We start from the raw sequence: 23,159 nt of genomic DNA on the forward strand, positions 1-23,159 counted from the left end.
ACATCCCTCTCATGCCACCTCCTGTTATTGCCTCTTTCTGAAACCCTGGTTAAACTCTCCCGTTTTCTATAGCAACAGCCAATTTAGGCAGTGCGCAGCAGCTGTAAATCCCGATTAGTGGATACAATAACCCCCCGGCAAACCGTAATAACCTCCGCCACCAGCGTGACCCAGCTAGCAGGCAGCGAGAGGGGCTGCGGCATTCTGGGGGGCAGCAGGAGCTGCTGGAGCAGCAAGAGCTGCCGCCTGCATGGGGGTGGCAGCGGGACCCTCGAGGCCTCCCCCGCCAGGGCTCTGCGGGGGGGAGCGGTGGCGATGCCCCCCACTCTGCATCCGCTGCACGGGGCTGCCGAGCCCCCAGCAGCAACGGTATGAACACCCAGCACCGATGCAAAGTTAAAACCAGAGCAAAGTCCCCAGGCAGCGCCTGCCGATAAAAAGGTGGAAAGAAGGGGAAAAAGATGTTAGCATTTATTAAAATGTCTTTTAATAATCTTTTCCCTTACAGTTGGCTCTTGGAGCGAGGTCAGCCAGCCTGCTCATCACTGCCATCATAAGACCGGGGTCCACCAACAGGCACAACGGCTGAGATGCAGCAAGTAGAAGAACTATTAGAAGAGATTCAGCTGCAGTCTCTGGGAATCAGTACTTGGTTGCCACATTTTGTGGGAAAAAAAGCATATTCTGGGAGCGAGGGGTGGGGAATACCAGGCTCCTCCAGGCTCACGCTGCAGCTCTGGGCACCAGAGCAGCGTCGCTGGCTCAGCTGTCGTGGCTCCCCCCAGCCCATGCAGGCTGCCAATCCGGGCAACAGCTTTCAAAAAATGCTATTTAAAAAAGGATTTTGGCCACAGTTACTCAAGTTATGTGGCCACTGTGGAGCCTCATGCAAAATGTTTTTTATAAACATTTAAACCATTTGTAAACGAAATTTCATAACTTGGCAGTCGGACTCAATTTTTGTTATTTTTCACCCAGAGCACGCTGCCGTGCTGGGAGATGCCTTCTGTCTCTGTCTCTTACACAGCACAGTCCAAGCAAGACTGTAAGCATTTTCTAGTCTGAAATTTTTTAGAGGAAGGTGCGCATGAGCCCGTTGCTGTCATCAGTCTAATTCACATTTATTTCGCCTCTCCCCAGTGCTTTATTAGGGATCACGAAGCTCATTTTTCACAAAGCCAAACAAGTGAGAAGTTTACCAAGTAAAAGAGAGTTTCAAAGCATTTATAACTTTTTCAATTTGCTGAAAGCCTGTTAGAAGACAGAGTATAAATAAAGCAGAATCGTTAAACACACATGACTGACAGACACAAAGCAAAAGGACATTTGCGCTGACGAGTTTTACTAGTAATGACGCTGGGGGACATGCTCCTTGGAGCTTTGCAGGGAAGGTGCTGCCTGGCCTGGAGCAAACAGCAACACCTGCTGCTGACGGTAGCCCGGCTGAGGCTTCACCCCGAGACACATACTTAACGCACAGCCTGAAAAGGCAGGTGAGAACCGAGTGCGATCTGCATACCTCCAGCCCAGCAGCAGCGAGTGAGCTCGCCCAGCCTGGTCTGTGTTTCTGCCCCTGCTCTCATCTCCTCTGGGAGGCTCCAGGCACCCCTGGGTGCTGTACCTCTGGGCCAGCACCTGCAGGACCCACCTGGTTCCAAGACCACCATCCAACAGCCACTCAGCATTCTGCTGGCTGGTCCTCTGCTCCCATCCCATCCCATCCATCCCATCCCATCCCATCCCATCCCATCCCACCCCATCCCATCCTTGCAACACAGTTGTGCAGGTCCTCGTTCCTCTCCCTCTCCCTTTTCCCCTGTTCAGCTCTTTGCCTGCATCCTTCACCCTTCGTGCTCACCAGCTGCACTCAGCAGATGTTTAATACATCTGATAGCAGGTCACCAAGTGCTACATTTTATTACAAATACTGTAACATTTGTAAGACACAGAACCACTAAGCTGAATGTTGTCAGTCCTTTATGACATCCCTGCTTTTGTGTAGCACCTTGCCCAACTTCTACTTAGCATTTTTGCTTTCATCCTTCACTCGTGGTTTTTTAAATGTAATTTTTATTAGCCCACACAGCCCTGTGTGAATAGTTGTGATTTCAACTGGAAACCAGGGCACACCTTCAGTCGTTCACCTCACAGAATACACCAGCAAGCCCCCACACCTGGATGCCAAACCAAGAACAGATCACCATCCCGCAGTACTTTCCGAAATACAGCTTTTCCTGCTAAAACCCCTCAACTCCTCACGGCATTTGCATCCTTTACTCCTGTATTAAAAAGAATCAGTATTTAGCTGTTACCTGCTCTTTGCCATCAGAAGGCGAAGTCCCCGGGGAAGGGCTCAGGAGCATCTCGCTCTGCTCCGCCTGGTCCGAGGGGAGGTGTCTCAGGGCAGCTCTCGGGACGGGGGCTCTGTGCCGAGCGGGGGCCACGGGTTTGCCCTCAGCTGGGCCGTGCTGGCGCACGCTGCATCCTCCACATGCTGCCGCTGCGTCCTCTCCGGCCGCGGCACGCTGGGCCAGGGCACGACGGGTTGAGCAGAGCACGGGCTCGTGGTTCGGGTCAAAGTCTAGACGAGGCATGAGCAAGGATCAGGCAGAAGCCGAGCGTCAGGGCAGAGACCCACTGCCTCGCCGGGTTTGGAGGAGGCAACTGCAGGAGCAGCCACAGGCACTCACCCCGCCCCAGAGGAATGGAGGGTGTAGCCCCCCTAACTCATCAGATAAGGAGCAAAATGGGGTCACAAATACCGCCCCCAGGCTCGGGGCAGTACACTGAGGGGAGCAAAGCAAAACCTGCTGTAACCACGGGCAGGAAGGAATGGCACCCTCACTCTGCGTGGATACAGCCACTGGCTTCGCTGAAGTTATCAGGCAGCAACACATTTTCTTTTGAACAACAGTCTTTTAGTGAATGGTCAATGCAAACTACCTCTTCTAATTACTGTGTCGCAGTCACAGTTAGAGATGGGAGCTACTAAACCCCACAAAACCCACCCTGAGGGTTCAGGTGGCCACGGGGGTGCACCCCTGCGGCTGGCGCAGCCCCAGCTCTGCACGCTGACTCCGGGAGAGCTGCTGCTCTTGAGCCATTCACCCACGGGTGGGCTGGACATCTCGGGGGCCGGTGACACCAGTGGGACATTGGGAACCATCCCAGTCCAACCCACTGCAAAACTCTGCCAGCTCCCAGGGGAGAGTGGTACCCGGTGGGGATGGGCTCTGCGGGGAGCCGGCGCTGCAGGTGCTGGCGATGTCCCTTACCTGTGCGCCCTGACCCAGCGGCCAAACACCATCGGATGCAGCTTGTTTTATGGGCTTTCAGCACAATAAAAAGGATTATAGAGGCTTTCGCTGAGGGAGCTGTAATCTGCCTCAGGTCTGGATAATTGCACTCTTAAGCACTGCCTGCATTGAAAAACATGCCCACAGTCTCACTTTTCATTTCTTCACAGCACAAGAGTGATGGCTGCGCTATCCTGTTCCCCATCCCCACCGCCACCAGGCACTGGGGCTCCATCCTGCACACCAGCATGAGGGACCCCACACACGAGGGGCCACCAGAACCTTTCACCAACGGGTGCAGGGACAGCCCCCAGCGCCGTCAACCACTGCAGGACTCCGCTGGTCGCAGGGCTTTCCACAACCCTGAAAAACTCACCCCTTCAAGACTTTCTAACGAGGATCTGGACGGTAGCACGGCAGCTGCTGCTCCCTCAGGCAGGCTTACGCCCCCCCGGCCCATGACGCAGCATCCAGCGACGCAACCACCGCCTGAAATAGCACAACCGCAAGCACAGGAAATAAAATGGTCGCGGCGCTTCCTCGCCCCTGCTGCTCGCCATCCCCGGTGGGAGGGGGCCGTGTGGACACTCACCATCGAGCAGATGCCTTACATCTCATTTTTCCTCTGTCCGTAACACAATGCTGCACTTAACGCGCCAGAGCCGAGAATGAAAACCGCTCTGGGATGCCCATGAGGGGCTCCCCCTCCCAGACACCCCCTGGCCCCTAAATCCTCTCCAGTGCCAGTGATTACCCACCTGCCTGCATTTAAGGACTCGTTGAAGATTGGATGTAAAAAATGCACTGTAAGTGGTTGACTGTGGCACACATGGATCATGATTAGCCCTTTACAACCGTTAAAACAATTAGCGAGGCCAGCCCGGGGAGGGGGGAGCGTTGATGCTGTAGGTGCTTGCAAGGGAGCGGCGAGCAGGGCTCTGCCCTCGGCTGACAGCTAAGCCCCATCGGCATGGGATGGACGGTGCCCACACGTCCCCATCCAAACGGCTGATTCTCCCAGTTTAACTCTTGGAGGTGGATAATGAGGTATTGGTCACATAGGAAGCATTTCCTTACTGAGAGGGTGGTCAAACCCTGGAACAGGCTTCCTGGGGAAGCGTTCGATGCCCCAAACGTGTCCGTGTTCAAGAGGCATTTGGACAATGCCCTGAATAATTTGCTTTAACTTTTGGTCAGCCCTGAATTGGCCAGGCACTTGGACTAGATGATCGATGTAGGCCCCTTCCAACTGAAATACCTTATCCTCTCCTCTCCTCTCCTGCCCTATCCTATTTTCTGTTCTATTCTATTTTCTATTCTATTTTCCATTCTATTCTAAATCTACTCCATTCTAAAATTTTCTGTTCTATTCTGAGAGGTCCGAGAGCCATCATCTTTATTTGTATCACTCTTCACTTTTGAAATAAAAAAGCTCATTTATCGTAAGACCCCTTTAGAGGGTCTTTATAAATACCATTAAGCCCCCCCCCCCTCGGGCACCTATTCCAGCAGGTGGTGGATAATGCAGCACCCGCAGGGGTGCGCTTAGGTGCAAAGACCCACTTTGCAGCAAGGAGCTGGTGTCATCCTCCACGCTCGGTCCCCTGAGACCTTTTTCTGGGTCACGAACAGGAAACCTTCAGGCGATGCATGACAAGCCTACCCCCACCCCCACACCCCCCCAAGGAAGAGGGGACCCCTGGTGATACATGTCAGCAGCATCCCCCGTGCTCAGGGCTGCGCTGCTGGCGAAGAGCAGCCTGCGGTATTGCTCCAGCCGGCGCAGGCCGGCGATCTGCATGCGGGTAATCGGTGACTAAAAAACGTGAACTATTTTATTAGCACGTTACAACGGTCCCTGTGACACAGCGCGTTACAGGACATACCTGCTGAATGTATAAAGTCACGTGTGAAAGGCTCTTCAGGAGTAAGCCCAGGCAATACCTGGTCATTCTGCAGGATCACAGATTCCAGTCAGTTTAACTCTTTGGAAGAGGAATTAATTCATTCAAAATGCACCCGATTTCCTGCAGGAAGCTGCTTGGGATAGGAGGGAAGCCAGGCAGCCCGGGCCGAGGGTGCAGATTCACAGCGTAGCACTCACACCGCCCCCGGCCTACCAGTCCCCGCTCAGGCGAGCACCCGCTGCTGCACCACCCTGTCGCTGTGCTGCACGCACCCACTGCAGAGGGCAATAAATACACCTGACGTTGCTTCTGGGTTTGACAGCGATGTTCCCAGGCAGGGAACCAGGCAACTCTGGTACCTGTAAGATGTCCCCACCGCTACTTCTGCTAGCATCTACCAACAGCTGAAGGCTTGTCCCCCTCCCACCCCGGCGTAGCTCCTGCCCAGGGAGGCGGGCTTCAGCCTCTGCAGGGCAATGGCAGGGGTTTCAACAGGCCACAAAAAAATACATGCTCCGGGTCAAGTACGCGTGTGTCATGCAAGCCAAACTTCTGCGCCATGATTTCCAGAAAACATGAATGTGGCACCCTGCATTTGGGCCAATGAACTAGTCAATTTGCTGTGCTTTCACATCCCAGTTTTAGTTGTACTTTGGCTGCCCACAAAAATCTTGCTGGCACACTTACATTGAGGAAAGAAGTCAGTACACTCGCGGCAGGCAGCACATCTCTCATGCATGTTTCTTTTTGTCGGTATTGTTTATCCCACGCCAGTGACCAGATTATGCTAGAAAAGTGAACCTGCTGGAAAGAGGGCAACTGGTGCCTTGAACCTTCACCAGAACAAGAGGTTGGGTATTTCCAGAACAGAGAAGCTCTAGCATGGGGCAAATAATGCGGCATCAGTGCAGGGCAGGAAGGGAGACAATCCCACCAGAGCTCGACAGCGGGATCCCCCAGATAGCTGCTGTGACACCAGCTCCTCTCCAGCTTGTTTGACTTTGGGAGGAGAGAGGAAGACCGACTGCTGTCATTTGCATGAAAGACAGCTGTGCTGCTGCACACTGCATCGACACCCCGCGCGCAGAGCTGCAACGGAGACGCAACACAAGATCAAAACCACTCAGGGCAAGCCTGCTTTGAACGTGCGTCAGGCACTCGAGTAAACAGATGAACAGTCAGAGAGAAACAGCAGACGAGGGCATGCCCAGGCAAAAAAGCTCTCCTGCTACAAACCAAGGTACAAATTTATAACTCCTCATGTTATGTGAGTACGATCCACGATATAGAGAAAACTGCATAATGCAACCATGTATTCTCAGCTATGAGGAGCCGAGAGACAGGCATTGTCGATCATCTTGTATTTCAAACCCTGCGAGCACGTGCGGTTGGCCTTGTTCTTCTTTAAACAACTGCGTGTGTTATTTGTCTTACTTGCATCTTATTAACCATCTTGCATTTAAGCGTGGCCATGTGAAGCAGCTGCACAAAATAAAAGAGGACAAAGCATCACTCCGATCAAGTGCGGCATCCCCCGACAGCAGCAGCGTGTAACCGTTGTGTCTTCCTGCTCCGTTTTTTGGGAGGACATCATGTAGTCTGCTAACTCAATCACTTCATTTGGGCATAGGAAAACTTTTATTTACAACATGTTAATTAAAAAAATATTTGACAAAAAAGGCATACAGTATTTTATACTAAAAGAATAAAGATTTTTATTAAGCACTGTAAGTTGCATTCAATAGCCTTCAAATACACCACACCACAATCCATCTACAACCAATCAAACCCAACAGTAGTTCATTCTTGCACAATCCATGAGTTGGGGCAGAACTCCCTTCAACTTACATTAAGATACCTACTTAGCTCTTGCGGGCAGGGAATGGGGAATTACACCTCATTTCTGATCACTAATGTGTGATGAAGAGCATCAGGAGAATTATATGAAAACGAATATAAAGAAATGATTCTGATTTTGAAGTACATTAAGTTTGGAAACACTAACAAAAACATCAAAATGATACAGGTATATTTGCTTATACTAAATTCTTGATGGGAAAGTTCTCAAGAACAAGCCATTTGTCTCCTGCTACAGAAGGGGGGTACTTTTTTTTTTTTTGAAGATCAAAGCTTTTTTTTTGTTTTTCACAGAATTTCATATTTGCTAATATGAAGGCATAAAACAGCAACAGAGAACAATAATGCATACAGCAATGAGTACACCAGGGTAACGTTGATATTCAAAACGGCTAGATAATTTTTTTTTTTTTAAGTTTTAGAATAAATGCAACAGAGGTCAATAATCACAAAATTTTAAGGTTAGAGCAAGATCAGTCAATGACTAAACATAGTTAACATCTTTTATAGGACTATTACTGATTATTAGCTTTTTGTTTTGCAAATGGGCACAGTACTTGTAAGAATGGAAGAAAGAGGACAATAACATGCATAATATTAACTACACACTTTAAAAATTATGAACCATGCAGAAGTTTAGCTCAAATAGTAGTACTAATGGTCTACGTCTGATTCAAAACCACATAGTTCATTGATCACGGATGCATGGTATTAGTCACAAAAAGTTTCAGAACACATTGTGTTTATTTTGAAAGGTCATTTGCATCTTCTATGATTTCAAGTTTATCTCCATTTAACTTGCTTGTAAAGTATGTATGATGTATATTTAAAATCAGCAGAACTGCAATATTACTCTATAATTTTTAGTTTCGATAGTTTGCACATTTTAACACAAAAGAACCACATCAACGGTGATGAAATTTAAGAAAGAAAAAACTGTGGTTGTGCCTTTTTCCCCCCATAATCATGAAATCAAAGCCTTAAAGAAAGCTTTATTGTGACACAGTAATGCAAAATCAAATATAATGGCATACATATGGTGCCAAGTACTAAAAATTATATTTTAAGCTATATATACTTAAAGACTGCCAAAATTTGTTTTCTTTATATTTCAAAAAACAAAACTACAAGCTTTTGTCATAACCAGTTTAAACTTTATGTATACTTCATTTTAAGTGCGGGAGTCAAATGCTCTTCATTCTCTTTCTTTTTTGTTTTATTGTAGCATTTTGACTACAACTGGTTAAAACTAAAAATGTGTTGTTTAAATCTCTGACATCAAAGAGGGATCCGAATTTCCAAAGTCCTCATTTTTCTCTTACGGAAAGGAAAAAATGTACGTAACTGTAGGCTCTCTTTCTTTCCAGATATTCCTAATCCTGACCCTTCCCAACATCCTTCACCCTCTATAAAAAATAAGTTTACTCTTCTTTTTTTAAGACAGTGGCCTCAAGAGTATCATCTTTATGGCAAACACTGTCTGCATTTAGTGCATTTAAGTGAGGATTTGTATTGCACATTTTAGAGTCATTACTCAAGGCACTTTCAGACTGATTGGAAGCCCTGATGTCTCCTGTATTCCCATTCATCTGGGAAGCTGGTTTTTCCTCATTCACAACTCCATTTTCAGCCAGGGATCCATCTGAAGACACAAGTGAGGATTTAGATTCCTCTGATTTTGACTTAAGTTCTTTGGCTACTTCTTCTGCTGAAGCAGCATAAGGAGGTTTGCCCTATTTTTTAAAAAAAGAAGAAAATTACTGAAGAACCACTGCTATATATTTACAATCTGTTACAATGACACTATTAATAGGCAGCATGCAGTGTGCAAAAGTATCACAAGTGGATACCAAGTACTATGTACTGCTGAGATATGAAGTGGCGTAGAAAATAAAACTAAACAGCACAGCACAGATGAGAAAGAGTTTTCATTATTTCTTAGTGCCTTCTAGCCATGCCTTCCGATGCTCCTGTGGTAAAATGCCCTTTTCTAATTTTGATGCTTCAGTTATTTCACAATGTAAGAGCTACAGAAATGTCTGGAAACACCAAACTGAGAATCAATATACAGCTTAACTCTGCTTCTTGGTTCATATATGTTGTAATTTAATTATATGATTACATGTTATTCAAATACAAACCAAAACTTATTTCAGACAATTTTTAAAGAAGTGCAAAAGTACCATGCAATATTATCTATACTAGTCTATATGCTTCTGCAATTAGGAAAGTGACTTCATATGAAAAGCATGTAGTACAATCTTACAAGACTGAATATAGCAATAAAAAACAGATTTATGCAGCATTAGGACATATTTAGTTCTTAAGTATCTGCAACAATGAACCTCAGTGTTCCAGAAGTATAATAGGCTTTAAACAACAAAACAAAATAAGTAGGTTGGGCTGCTGAGAAGCAACATACTTCTCTGTCACGCTGTTAAAAGTCCTAAGAAATGACTTCAGACATGGACATCTTTATACACCTCAAACAATAACAAACAGTTTCAGAGTGTAATAATCTTAACCTTTACCTACTAGAAACAGCATGGCTAGCGCTTTTCTGAATTACTGAAAGATTATCCAGGTGAGTAAGAACTCTCTAGCATCAGGATCACAAACTTCGTTATTCAGAAAATCACAAAGAATTCTGCAGTAACATTGCATAGGTATATGACTGGCACATGAGAATGAAGAGTATTTATCCCATGTGTCTAAATGTACTTCTTCACAGGCCTCACAAAGCGTTAAGTTTTAGATGAAATACATAGTTTTGTTTCTTTCCAGACCAAGAGTGCAAGGTCACACCTTGGGAAAAAACAGGTCTGCCTTTTATGTTTGATACATACAAATGGCTTATTTCAGTAAGGTTCTCTGACCTTTCTTTGTGTCGCCTCATAAAGAGTATCAGTACAGGGAGGATCTTACAGGGAGACACACGTCTGAACCTGGCCTTGCATAGGCACTTTTTCCTTAACTGCCCAGGTTTGTAAGACAGGGAAGTACACTGTTGCCATTTAGTCTTAACAGGGTATCAAAATCTACTCCTGCATTAACTTTCCCAAGTTCTCCCTGCCACATGGCACTTCAATTCACGTTTTTTCTTTTCCTGTTAAAGGAACACGTTCTATAGTGACTCAACGACCGTAAAATCCAGTCAGCTCAGAACCAGTCAATAGAAAATGCCATTTATCTTCTCCCCATCACAGGCACAATTTTAGACCCAGATTCTTCTGATCACAAGTATTTACCATCCAAACTACATATCATTAATAAAACGTGACTAACCAAACTTGCTGTCTGTCAAGACTACCTACCATCCACCTACAGGGATTATCTGAGCTACATTTACATATGTAAACCTGTAGTAAGCCCAGAATATTTGGAAGCTCCTTTTCAGGGCTTCCTTTATTCCATCGGTTAAGGTACTTGGAAATTAGGTACTATATATTTAAAGTAAAAGATGTAAAGTTTCAAATACATAGGTACATGTGTAGACATATATAATGTGTGTACACAGAAATTTAACAAGGAGGAGAAATATTTTAATTTTTACACCTAGAACACAGCAAGTTTTACTTAAAGTTAATAGTTGGCTTCATTATTCACTGGAGAACATTCCTTCTCTTACTGCCTGATATCTGCAAACATCCCCCTGCTCTTCTATACTAATGTCTCCATGACAAATTGCACATCCATATAATATATTTATTGTGCAAGTTTTCCACTTATTTACTACCCATCCATCCTTTACCATTGGGACTTGCATCAACATTCAAAACTGCATAGCAGCAAGAACAACGGAAAAGGGAAGAAAACATAACTCTGAAGCAACTGGCATTTAACATGAAACAGTAGTTTGCTTCAGCTGTATTTTAAGGATCCATGGAAAAGCCAAAACCCACGATCCACAGTCGCTTCATACGCTGTTATCAAAAATGAAACTGTGTGCTCATAGAGGCAAAGACTGGTCTGTTATTTCCTAAAAGTCTAGAGTAAGTTCTTACATTTGGAGTCATCCAGCAGCAAAGATCCTTCTACTGCTACTAATTTTTCTTCGTGAGGTTGGACTATGGTCCCAGAAAAGAAACTGGGAAAGAGTGGAGGCGGGAACAGAAATGGCTAATTTGTCTCAGCTTTGTATTTCTCCCACTTTCCTAAATTTTCTTCTACTCCTACGGCTGGTTAGAGCTGTGTAGGCACAGCCTTCATATCAACATACATTCTTCCATGTCTGTCCAAGTCTGTTTATAATTGAGATGCAACACTAGCCTGTCATCCATCACTGGCTTTGCAGCTTACAGCTTCAACATGTAGGCAAGATCACTGTAAGAAAAACTCATCTTTCAAAGTTGTGCTTGTCAATATTAGCTGGTCTGGAAGTCCGTATCATACTAGCCTGTAAACTAGAGTGTTCTGAAGTCAGGCACATGGTTTTATTACCTGAATTGCTCCCTGGCTTTTATAACCTCTCCCATAGTACCTTCCGCCTCTTCCAAAAGTTCTTATCACTGGAGTGGAAATAACTCCTCTAGGACGCCTGTAAATTTTGAGGAAAAGGAAGAAAGAAAAAATACATATTAACTTTGTTTAAAACTACTTTACATTTTATTTTGCTGGATGATTTTGTTTTCCCTAGCTTTACTGTTTAGTGAATAACATTTACATTTCTTTAAAGAAGCAATACGGCTAACGAATTCAGAATTACAGGCTTCTATTGCCTGCAAGTGTATGAACCTAATGAACGTTTTGTTTTTGTTGCAATAAAATTACTATTTCTATATTTTACTTCTAGAGAAACAATAATGAGTACTTTCAAGTATTTGCAGAAACATTATCAAAGCATCAAATTATCCTTACAGTGCTTTAAAAACAAAGCTCAAAGTACCTTCACCTTAAAAAAATAGGCAAGCAATTTGAACCACTTATAAGGTCATTTCTCCCATTTAATAACACTTTCCTATATAAACATGCTAGACAGATGAAATCAGATAAAAGAAAGGAAGGCAAAATACAAAATTGCTTGTTTAGATGGGCGAATACAAAATTATCTAAGATCCTGAAGGAAAAAAGGAGGCTTCACCCGTATCTGACATGTAGCAATTTATCAAGTTGGGATGCTTTCAAATGGAGGCTTCCAACCAGGACACATCAGGTGGTGGCTTTTGATTTGATTCAGTAAAGATTAGATCAGATCAAAACAAACTTCCAGTCAGTTAAAACTATTTTAATTCCATCGATTGCAGAAACAACTTCCTATCATTATGTCAAGGACTACTTCTTAACTAGACATTATTTTTCTTTTCTGTACTAGAAATACACAATTGCTCTACTTCTCCTCCAAATCCTGCCCGATACCAGGAGATCCCGGCATGAAGATGGACCCCCCTAAAGCTGGCACAGAACAGCCGGGTGCTGCTCAGGTCCAGGCCTGCATCCAGCCCAGTTTCTAAGCTGTGTGGGCTGAAACGACCCAGTTTGCCATTCTGGCAACAAAAGACAGCTGCAATTCAACTGTATCTCATTTTCCATCTACTTGACAATTCCCCTATGCCAGCAAGGTCTCTGTGAGCTGTACAAAAGCCACCTGAAGAGGAGATGCTCTGCTCCCACCTCCGCTGCTGCTGTGCTGCAAAAACTAAGTTATGCTGGACTGACTCAGTGGACAAGCACTGATCTGTGCCACACAAGGCTTTTCACACACACTGCAAATGCCCACATTAAATAAGAAGAAATTAAATACTGGGATTTAAAAGCAACAGCAAAGAATAAATAGGTAGGAACTGTGGTTTATATCCAAGTCACTCTCACTGCATTCTTTCCAAAGATTTAAATTAGACTTATCTATTCCATTTGCTGGTTTTTTTACAAAGTAAAAGTGTGCCCTTCCAAGAGTTGAGTAAGATCTCTCCTACTCGGAAAAATCACACTAAATCTATTAGTGGATCAAAGCCAATAAAAAGCAGCTAGTATAATTTTACATGCTAAGAACAACATCCAAGTTTACTGTTACACAGAGACATGAGACAATGGTGTAAACAAGCCTGACATGATCCCCTCTGCTGAAACAGATTAAAAAATGAAACAGAGGTCTGCAGGACTAGGTGATTAGTTGCACACAATGTACGGTGGAGCTTCCTAGTGGTGTTCTTCAGTAGGAAAGAGCACCTGCCAACACGGACCCCAGTCTTTAAAATGCCTGTCTTTACACTGAACACTAACATCACTGTTTTCCTAGTCGGTTTTATTTTTAGTATCAACCGACACAACAAACAGATAAGCTGGCAGCAGTAGTTTTCCCCTCTTTGCCTAATTCTACTAACTCTACATGTGAGGATTTAACATCAGTGATGATTTTGATGGAGACAGAAAGATCTGGCATTGACGGTTTTCCTATTTTTTTTTGGTAACAACTTGCTCCCAAACCTAACTGCCCAAAGACAGTACCTCTGACAAAAAGGAAATGTCAGATATTTTAGTTCCTAACTCAAAACCTACTTTGGAGAATAGTATTTAGTGTCGTAAAGGTATTTAATGGAGCAACACCACCCTTTTAGTGATTTAACCGCTTCCCAGATAAGGAAGACTCTCAGTTTAGGACCGGTCAGTGTTAGCTGCTGGCGACTGCATAAATTCATGTACTTGCTTCTTCAGAAAATGGAGGAACTGCGATTCTGTGCAGGACGCCAATGTTACACACAAATGTAAGCCAGGTCGGAGCCTGAAGGTGCCTCCAGATCATCACTCAGGGTGCCTCACTCAGACAGTAGTTTTTGAGTATGACACCATAAATTATCCAGACATTTTCCGCAAACAGTACTGCAGCCAGTGCATTTAGCTGAAGAAAAGTAATAAGCTCTACAGCAAGCCAGATTCTTCTGGTTGTGGAGCCTCACGAAAAACCAAACTTAGGACCACACCCATACCTAACTTAAATGGTGAAAAGTGTTATTTCATCCACTGAAACTCAGAAGTAAGATTAAAATACCCAAAGGAGCCCGGTGCCTCATCACGCAGCTTACTCCCCTGGTCTCCAGCTGCTGTCCTGGGACAGCACAGGACCCATGGACCCCACCAGGCTGCAGTTAGCTGACAGCTGTCTGAAGCGTCTAAACCAACACTAGATGCTTACATTTTGGCAACTGAACCTCATTCTAAAGAATATGCTCCCACCTAAATGTACTCCCCTGAAGGTGTCAGCTCTGCTCTTACACCAATGTTGTTTTCTGCTGCTGAACTTCATAATCTTTGTTTCTTCTGGTTTTACCTCTCCCTGCGCCCACACCAGCAGCTCTCGCTTCTCCCCCTGCTCACATTCTCCCAGGGCTTCAGATCCAACCATTTCTTCACTGAGTCCAAGACAAGCATGCCAACAGCTCTTGCTGACTTTAGCAGTATACTCTATAGGTATATGTTTGATTAAATTAATGAATAGAGAGGAATTCAGGCAGTTCAGACTTATTCTTTCAGACTCCTGCTTCCTTGCTCAAGATGGCTTAAATACACCTACTTTACTCCATTCCTTTAATATAGTTAAAGACAGACATAATATATAAATCACATTACTTAGAGACTGTCTTCTGTAATAGATACAGACAGTTCTGTAGGGCACAGAACAATTAAGCCTATGGAAAAAAAAACAACCTTAAAAGTAAAGGACTAGATATTTTTATAACAAAGTATTTCTTTTTCAGAAATGTTGTGCACCTGTAATTTCAGCTGTGGTGAAATGAAGTGGAAGAGCTGAAGAAATTAATATTCTTTTAAGCACATCTCCCATCGTGACTGTAGCAGAGAACTCTTAAACCTATAAATGTCTTTCAGGTGTTTTCTGCTTCACAGAAGAATTACACAATGAAGTTATAAAAAAATTTATCATACTTCTTAACAACTGTTCGACCATGACAAAAAGTAATTGAGTGCTGTGGTATTTTTCATCAAGTATAATGTATTTATTGATTTCATGTCAGAGAAAGCCCCCAAGTCGTTTCCTCATGCCAAACAATCCAGTGTGCATATGTAGATCTATATATCAGAGTATGAATTTTATCTGCACATAAAAATGCTTATACTCATCTGAGTAACTGATTAAAAACATCTTAAAAGAAGGAAAATGCTTTTCTTGAATACATAATGTGCATAATTTACCTGATGTGCCCTAAAATGTGTTGTATGCAGTTTCTAATGCCTCCAACTTTTCCATGTTTTTTCCACTTTTTTCCCCAATCATTAAGTTACATATGAAAAGTACCTTCTGCAAGATCGCACTTACCCTCTCGCTGGTCCTCCCACAGAAACAACCTGCAGAGGAAATGGCCCTCTACCCCCTCGTCCACGTCTGCTTCCAGCCCAATGGCCGACTACAGTGCCGGCAATTTCAAGTTTCCCTCCCTGAGAAGGAATAGGTTGGACTCCTGCACATAAAAAGCAAAACCAAACCTTGATCTTCACAATCTTAACATTAATGTTACAAATGAATGGACAACTTGTTTGCCCACGTTTTCTTGCACATATAGTCTCCTCTTTTGATACTGGGAGATTATTTCTCATTTTGTGGTCTTTCAGAAGTATTACAACTCCAAGAGTCTTTCTTTTCCCCCTTTTTTTTGAATATATGAATTCTGCAGAAAAAATGATCTTGCAAGAGTACTTCAGCTTCAGTAATTGAAAATATACTTTAGATAAGCATTAAGAAACTGAAGTGAAATTTTACAAACTATCTGAAGATTACTTTTTTCCTGCATTCCTAATGAAGAAGTAATTTTTGCAGATTTAAAGGCACTTTTCAGTGAACACCAAACATCAGCATGAAACACACAGATTATAACTGCTATAAACAACTTACTAGGCAGAATTACTTGTACTAAGTTGTTATAAAAATATTATAGCATTTAAACTGATCTGCGTGTGAAAGGTAGGCTTATCCTTCCCTTACCATGAAAGCAGCTAAAATTACAATTGTCTAAAATGGGAATTTATATTCTACTCAGGTTGCTCATATCTTTACACCTGTGTTTTGCCCTTAAAAATCAACTCTGGGGCATAACATACGTATTTGAAGAAATCTAGTAGAATGCAACTGAGCCACGTTACTGGTAAGACCATCAGAACTTACACAAAACACAGCATTTATGCAGCCACGATTAGTCTTCAAATGTTAATACACTGGGAACTAAACTACTGATAAAGTCAAAACGGTTCATACTTCCCTGTACAAGTCTTTCAGCTTCAAATGCATTTTGTTTACAAGGGTAAAGTTATTCACACAACGAAGCATTAGAGATATGTTTGCTCTTAGGATAAAAGCTCAGAGGCCAGAAAGAACAGCTAAATAACTGGAAAAATTTAACCCTAACAGGGGACTGGCATTAACGGGTTTCCATCGTCCCACCTTGTATGGGAGGTGAGCAACAGACACACAGGCAGGTAAGTAAATCTCACGCCTGTGTCCATGCTGACATTGGTGACAGCGAAGAACGAGTTAGCAGTAACACCCAAGTCAGTCAATTCTACATTGGGTCATTTTTGCAAAAAGCTCAACTGCCCCCAAATTTTAGAAAAGAACTGTTAATAGAGTCAGGCAAAAGTTCAGCTGATTATAGATTCCACCCTCGCATTTTGAAGCACAGGAGACAGACCGTCTCATTAGGTTTAAGGGCTATCTTGTGTTCGGGGGAGGGTTTCTAGGCGTGAGAGAGGCTGGCGCCGAGGGGGCTTGCGGCAGGGACCTGGGGGGAGCGCCTGGGAGAGCAGAGCGGACGGACGGACAGCAGCCTGGGCAGGCTCTAGAGAGGGACAGCTGAGACAGTTAGGGAGAAAGGGAGACCGGCAGTCAGTAGGAAAGCCTCAGACCAAACCGTAAAGTGAAGGAAGCTGTTGCCAGAAGCTCTAAGAAAAGGGTTTTGGGTATAATTACCGCCCTGAAACTTGCTAGTCCTGTTGCTGTCATTGCCAGAGAAGGCTCCGGAGTGTCCTGCTGCTGCCGCCACCCGGAAGGCCCGGTAAGCGCCTGTGGCTACTGTTTCCCCATAAGGGCCTCCGAAGCCATAGACTCCTGTTAGACCCAGGGTAAAGAAAGACAGGGGAAAAGCTGTGAGGGGGCCAGGCATCCGGGAAGACCCCTAGCAGAGATGCTGCTGCCTCCTTCCACTCTTCTGGAGTCAGCAGGGAGGGCTCCTGCAGGCGATGCTGCATGGGAGCAAGCCACTGCTGCCAAGAAAGCCCTGGCCAAAGATGTCCTGCTGCCTCAGCAAGCACAGGGTCTCTTATCCAAACAGCAGGCCTTTAACCTGGGCTTGGAACGGGCATCCCGACTTCTATGGCATAACGAGCATTGTAAAGGCTTGCAACAATTTTTTGGCAATGAGCTCTGATGGCTACAGTTGTGGCACCCCAGGAATGTCTTGCTCCCAAAGTCCAGTATCAATACACCTAATGGGCCTTGGTACCAGAGAGATTTTGAGAAAAGGAATAATTCTAGAAACAGCCTGGAACGGTTGCATCAGTATTTACACTCAAGGGTGCCAATGGTTAAATGACTGTAGCAAAATAGCGAGGGGTGGGGAGGAGGAAAGGTTGTCTTCGACCCTGACATTTAAACTGTGTCCATTAATTTAGGCGTTGTTAATACTGATAAATACAAAACTTTTGAAGCAATGTACAGTGCAAATAAGAGCCTTTTCACATCATCCAGTGTTGATCCATTCCTCTTTTTTCTGTTTCATACAATAGTGGTAAAAGTATTTTGATCTGGCACAGTTACTAAAAATCCTGATGGAAATATGCAGCAACACATCCCGTATTGCTAGGCTATGGCTAATGAAAGTAAAACCAAAATACAGTGATTGGCACATGACAACATATGCCAACCACTTGCTTTTATGTATTTTTCCTATGAAATGGAACAGGCAGATCAGTTCATAGTTTTGGGAACGTGAAACACAAGGTTATGCTTCACACCAACATGTTTCGCACCGCTATCCCAAGCACTTACCAGCAAAGCCTCTCCCCCTGCCCTGAGGTGGTGGGACTGGCCCAAAGTGTCGAGGATACATAGAAGCTGGATAGAAAGGCATGGCAGGTGGAGGTGGAAAAGGGAGAGGATGGTTCTGCCTGGAGAAATTTAATCCTTCTAAGATGCTCTGACGCATCTTTTCAACCTTGGCTGCCTGCTCAGCCTATGAATAAAGAGAAGGTCACAAAGAGATGTTAAAATTCCGATTTCGATTGCATAAAGCTATATTTACACATCAAATTCAAAGAAGAAAGCAAAATAATAGAAGAGTAGATAACTACTGCAAACAAATTCCATAAAGCTAGCTAGAAAATCACAATAATCTGACTTGTATACCTACTAATACTTCAATGAAATTCAAATTGTTCACAAGAAAATCTTTAGGTATCGGTAGACATGAGTCTAAATACTGAGACAGTTTAGAAGTCAGTAACACAGACACAGTTAACAAGTTGGAAAGGGTTTTCCTGAAAGGAACTGAGAAACCTCTGTCTATAGTCTCCTGAACACTAAATGCAGCCTTTACTTTAAACAGAATAATCATAAACCTGGACTGCAAAATAAAGTCTACACAAACAGGCTAACAAGCCTGAGAGGCACCACAGCCATCATCAAAATTTAATCTGTGATCAGCTTCCCCTGAGTCAGAAATAAGAGGAGGCAAGCTGTTTTGTTAAGATTTCATACCTCTCAAAACGTTTAAAAAAAGAGTTTTGGTCATTCAGTAAACTTGATTTTTATCAGTTTCCTGTTTTCATAGTTAGATAATAGCATCGCATGATTTGATTAGAACAAAAAAACCTAATTCATTTGTATTTTAAGATGATCATAAGAAATGCGAAAAGATTTTGAGCTTAAGGACTGCAAGAATGACTTCACAGTCTGTAAAGCAAGTTAGAAATCACAAATTTTCTTTCAGTGTAAAACCACTGCAGCTCAGTCCTTTGCGACAGTTTTGCTAGACTGACCCATTGAATCAGTTGCTCATTGCATTGCAATTGCATTCACGTTTCAGTTTCCGCAGAGAACAAAAAAGAAATTAAAATTTTAGCCATTTTACTTTTTCCAGATCTACCAAAATGCCCTCTCAATCATCAATAAGAGACAGAAGAGTAAACAGAGCTAAAAAATACCTATTAGCCACTCACCTCATGTTTCTCTTTTAAAAGTAGAGAGATGACACATGAAGCGAGTGACTGATAAACCAACCACATCTAACACTTCTGAAAATCTGGCACACTTTATACTCTGTCACACTTGTGAAACTACATACCTGACCATCACAGAGGTCAATGAGCGGAACTTTCTCCCGGCTTGCTTTGATGAGCTTGGTCTGGAATAATTTTCCATCAAAATACATCCACGGACAGCAGTGCTCCCATGGAATTGGCTGTCCACAAGCATCGTTTGCAAAAAGTGCCATATCGACACCACTCATAAATAAAGCAGACAGCTGAATTCCTCGGGGATCGAGATTCTCAATCTGTAATGAGATGTAATTCAAAGTTATTCCAATAGTTACATTTTCAAAACTCTTGAAAACAGAGTGGTTTTAAAAGGTCATCCAGACTTTTAATACGTGCCAGTTTGACTAGAAGAATGCACCAGAATCTAACGCCTGTATATGGAAACTGCAATATTCAGGAAGGCTGCTGTTCCCATCCATCCACTCCAGAGGTGAATGATAAAAGCAAAAAACTCTACTTAACAACAAAGCACAGGGAAATACTTCTAATATTTTAATGTTTTAACCCAACTCATTATCAAGAAGTCAGTAAAAAGTTTTAAATAAAGTATCTTTAATTTGCGGCATGTGGTGTCTAAAACACGTAAGATGCGTAATTTGGCTGCATTAAGATAATTGATAAATATGCAGTACAGAGTTTTTTGAACAATGCTAAACATATTACAGCAAGGAAAAGCTTTAAAGACACTCATAGGAAATTAGTAGTAGAAAATTTCATTAAAGAATTATTTCTGATAACCTTGTGCTTCTGGGAGATTTTGTAGAAAGTTTCAGGAATGAGCTCAATATTAGCAGTCAACTTTTCTTTCCCACGTATCACATTCCCCTTACAACTCCTTTCTAATGGATTTTCTATTAGCTTGATTCAAGATTTTGCTGTTAGAATGAGTCTCCTATTCATGAGGTAATGTTTATAATGCACGCAATAGTTTTGTTTAGGATGCAGGATAGATACACAAAGGTAGAATTAAATCTGAATAGTTGGTGGAAGCAAGAAGGATTTGGTTGCAGCAAGTATTTTTAGCTCTGGTATAAGAAAACATCACTACTAGCACTCCCTAAAATACTTCTGAAAGTATCAGCCCTTTCTTGGGAACATTTTCAAGACCTTGGTAATAAATTTTAAAATTAAACTACATTACCTTCCTTACGCATAAACAACCTTTAAGATCCAAAAGACTATTCAGATCATTTTGCAGATACACAGCTGGGTTCAAACTCAGCTGCTCTTTCTGTCTGACTCCAAGAAGCAGAGAAGCAACTGCTTCATAAGACGACAGTAACAACACTGCATGAAATACTGCATCTTTCAGTTAACCAACATATATTTTGGAAATGATCCATGTATATCTTCATGTATGATTTAAAAATTTTCTATTAAAAATACTGTATGCTGTTTATTACTTGCCTTGTCTCTGCCTTTCATTTTGTATTGGAATGGAAAAAAATATTTCATCTGGGAATTCCTTTCTTAGATGTCTAAGACCAGTAATTTTCACAGTGGGTTTTCCTCCTCTTTGCATCAACTCTGAAGACAGAGGCAAGACTTTTATAACTCTTACAGATACCTTAGGCAAAATCTTGACCCCAAAAGTTGTGTTGTGTTTTGCAAAAGGACACTGAATACTGAATGGCTGAGACACTGCTGTTCTTTGATGCATCTAGCCTTGCCTACCTAACAGTCATGTGAATTTCCACCAATACCCACAGGTACAATTACACAACTTCAGGAGAGCTTGGGGTAGATGCCTTGAGCCACAGTCTCATGATTGTCATGAGACTTTAAAAGGCTCTCTGCTATACTTTGCCAACTCCAATGTTTTGTCACCCCGGAATGAGCTACATACATTTCTTCTGAACATACAGGATAACTCATACTCAGTTTTCCGTTGGCAGAGGTTGGCCACATGCTTCCCTAAAAACAAAGTACTGCTCTTCATACAACGCAGAAAACTGTCATCTTCTTTGGACCCGAATCTCCAGGGTTCTGAAGGACCCAGTAAGCATGCAGGGCTTCCAACATGAACGTCTATGAAACACCTTGAAAAGGAGTTCCAGCAAACACCTGAATGAGACTCCTGACAGACAGGATCTATGTTTAGGCTGCTTTTAAGGAATTAGCCACAACGAGTACTTGAAAATGCTGTTCTCGGGAATCTAATACGCTTATAATCCATGTCGGCAGCAATTCAGTCCTAAGTGCTGAAGCAAACAAGCAGTCTTGCATGAACTCATCAGGTGTTCATTACAACTGTCTTCATCCTGTGTTTTTTCACATCTGTTTCAGCAATGAGGGAAAGGCCAAATAAATGTCTTCCTGTTAGAGTTTATTTATTTATTTTTCCTGTTGGCATTCATTCTTTGGTATATGGGAAGAGGATTTTGTTTTTCTAACTGCCATTTTGATTGCCAATACACAAATTCTCTACTTACTGTGTGACAAGTTCAAAGAGATTCTGAAGTGGATTCAGTTGTTTTCTTCCCTTTACATTTATTAGTACTCCTGTGGCTAAGTGCTGGGTTTCCACAAGCAGGTTGATTTGGTTTATAGATTGAGACTGAGAAGTCCTTGCCAGGGTGCTACACGCCAGAATGCAACCCCAATTCTGCTCATCACCCATGGAAGAGAAAGTGTCATTTGCTGGCTCTGAGAATGCTCTGCAGACTTGGGATCAGTAGCAAAATATTCCTTAGAAAAGCCTATCACCTGAAATCTGCGTGAGCTTAACTACTGTTTCTCGTGAGAAGAGCAGTGCTACGATTGCTGCTTTTGTCTGTGTGCCTCTGCAGTGTGTACCTGAGAATATGAACAGACTTGGGAAACATGTTCCTCCTTCTCCTTGCTGATTTAGCTAAGGACAGTGCACATCCAGGCACTGCTAGGAATAGACTTAGAGTGTGACTTCAGCCCTACAGTACCTGGAAGACCATCTAAAATGACTTTTAGATTGACACCTAAAACATGAGGTTGCATGTTTGACAGCCAGCTGTGTGACACCAGAGTGCCCAGGTGGCCAAGGGCTTCCTGGCTTGTGTCAGAAACTGTGGCCAGCAGGGCCAGGGCGGTGACCGTCCCCCTGCCCTCGGCACTGGTGAGGCCGCCCCTCCAACCCTGGGTTCAGTCCTGGGCCCCTCATGACAACAAAGACATTGAGGTGCTCGAGTGCACCCAAAGAAGAGCAACAGGGCTGGGGAAGGGGCTGGAGCACAAGTCTGATGAGAAGCGCTGAGAGCACTGGGGGTGTTCAGCCTGGAGACAAGGGGGCTCAGGGGGACCTTCTCATTCTGCACAGCTGCCCGACAGGGGCTGTAGCAAGGTGGGGTCAGCCTGTTCCCCAACTGAGAAGCAACAGGATGAGAGGAAACGGCCTCAAGTTGTGCCAGGGGAGGTTTAGGTTGGAGATCAGGAAAAATCTCTTCACTGAAAGGGTGGTCAAGCACTGGAACAGGCTGCCCAGGGAGGTGATTGAGTCACCATCCCTGGGAGTATTTAAAAAACACATAGATGTGAGGCTTAGCAACATGGTTCAGTGGTGGGCTTGGCAGTCCCGGGTTAACAGTTGGACTTGATTTCAAAGGTCTTTTCCAACCTAAATGACTCTATGATGAAGAGGCAATCAGCATCTCACCTTCTTCGCTATGTTGATGATCAATGCAGGGAGGAGGTAAGACGGCTCACTTCCATTTGTGCATTCCCTATACATCCCAATACCACCCATAGCTTCCAGTTACCAAATACACTATTTGGCTTAAGATGTATTACGTAGAAAAAAGTATCTAAAATTATTTCTATTCAGAAAAATGTTTGCTTAAAAAAAAAAAAAGACTCAATTCTGAACAAA

General features: G+C 43.4%; 2 protein-coding genes across 9 annotated transcripts in view; both read right to left on the reverse strand.

The window, feature by feature from the left end:
* The window catches only part of PHF2 (PHD finger protein 2), a 97,950-nt gene extending 93,933 nt beyond the window's left edge, over window positions 1–4,017 (reverse strand). Inside the window, exons 1-2 of one of the 5 annotated variants that reach the window (XR_008731906.1) lie at window positions 3,673–4,017; window positions 2,313–2,581 (exon numbers count right to left, since the gene is read on the reverse strand). The gene's annotated coding sequence lies outside the window, so the exon portion shown is untranslated. The remainder of the gene's footprint in view (window positions 1–2,312; window positions 2,582–3,672) is intronic. The other 4 variants (XM_055708147.1, XM_055708148.1, XM_055708145.1 and 1 more) reach the window with 4 other exon arrangements.
* Window positions 4,018–6,893: 2,876 nt separating this feature from the next.
* FAM120A (family with sequence similarity 120A) overlaps window positions 6,894–23,159 on the reverse strand; it is a 56,030-nt gene continuing 39,764 nt past the window's right edge. For 3 of the 4 annotated variants that reach the window (XM_055708141.1, XM_055708140.1, XM_055708143.1), the window contains exons 13-18: window positions 19,345–19,554; window positions 18,051–18,234; window positions 16,974–17,111; window positions 15,330–15,471; window positions 11,501–11,597; window positions 6,894–8,793 (exon numbers count right to left, since the gene is read on the reverse strand). In XM_055708141.1, coding sequence (XP_055564116.1) covers window positions 8,482–8,793; window positions 11,501–11,597; window positions 15,330–15,471; window positions 16,974–17,111; window positions 18,051–18,234; window positions 19,345–19,554 — 1,083 coding nt within the window. In that variant the 3' untranslated portion in view covers window positions 6,894–8,481. The remainder of the gene's footprint in view (window positions 8,794–11,500; window positions 11,598–15,329; window positions 15,472–16,973; window positions 17,112–18,050; window positions 18,235–19,344; window positions 19,555–23,159) is intronic. The other variant, XM_055708142.1, reaches the window with a different exon arrangement.

This window comes from Falco cherrug, chromosome 4 (assembly GCF_023634085.1).
Source record: "Falco cherrug isolate bFalChe1 chromosome 4, bFalChe1.pri, whole genome shotgun sequence".
Taxonomy (NCBI): Eukaryota; Metazoa; Chordata; class Aves; order Falconiformes; family Falconidae; genus Falco; species Falco cherrug.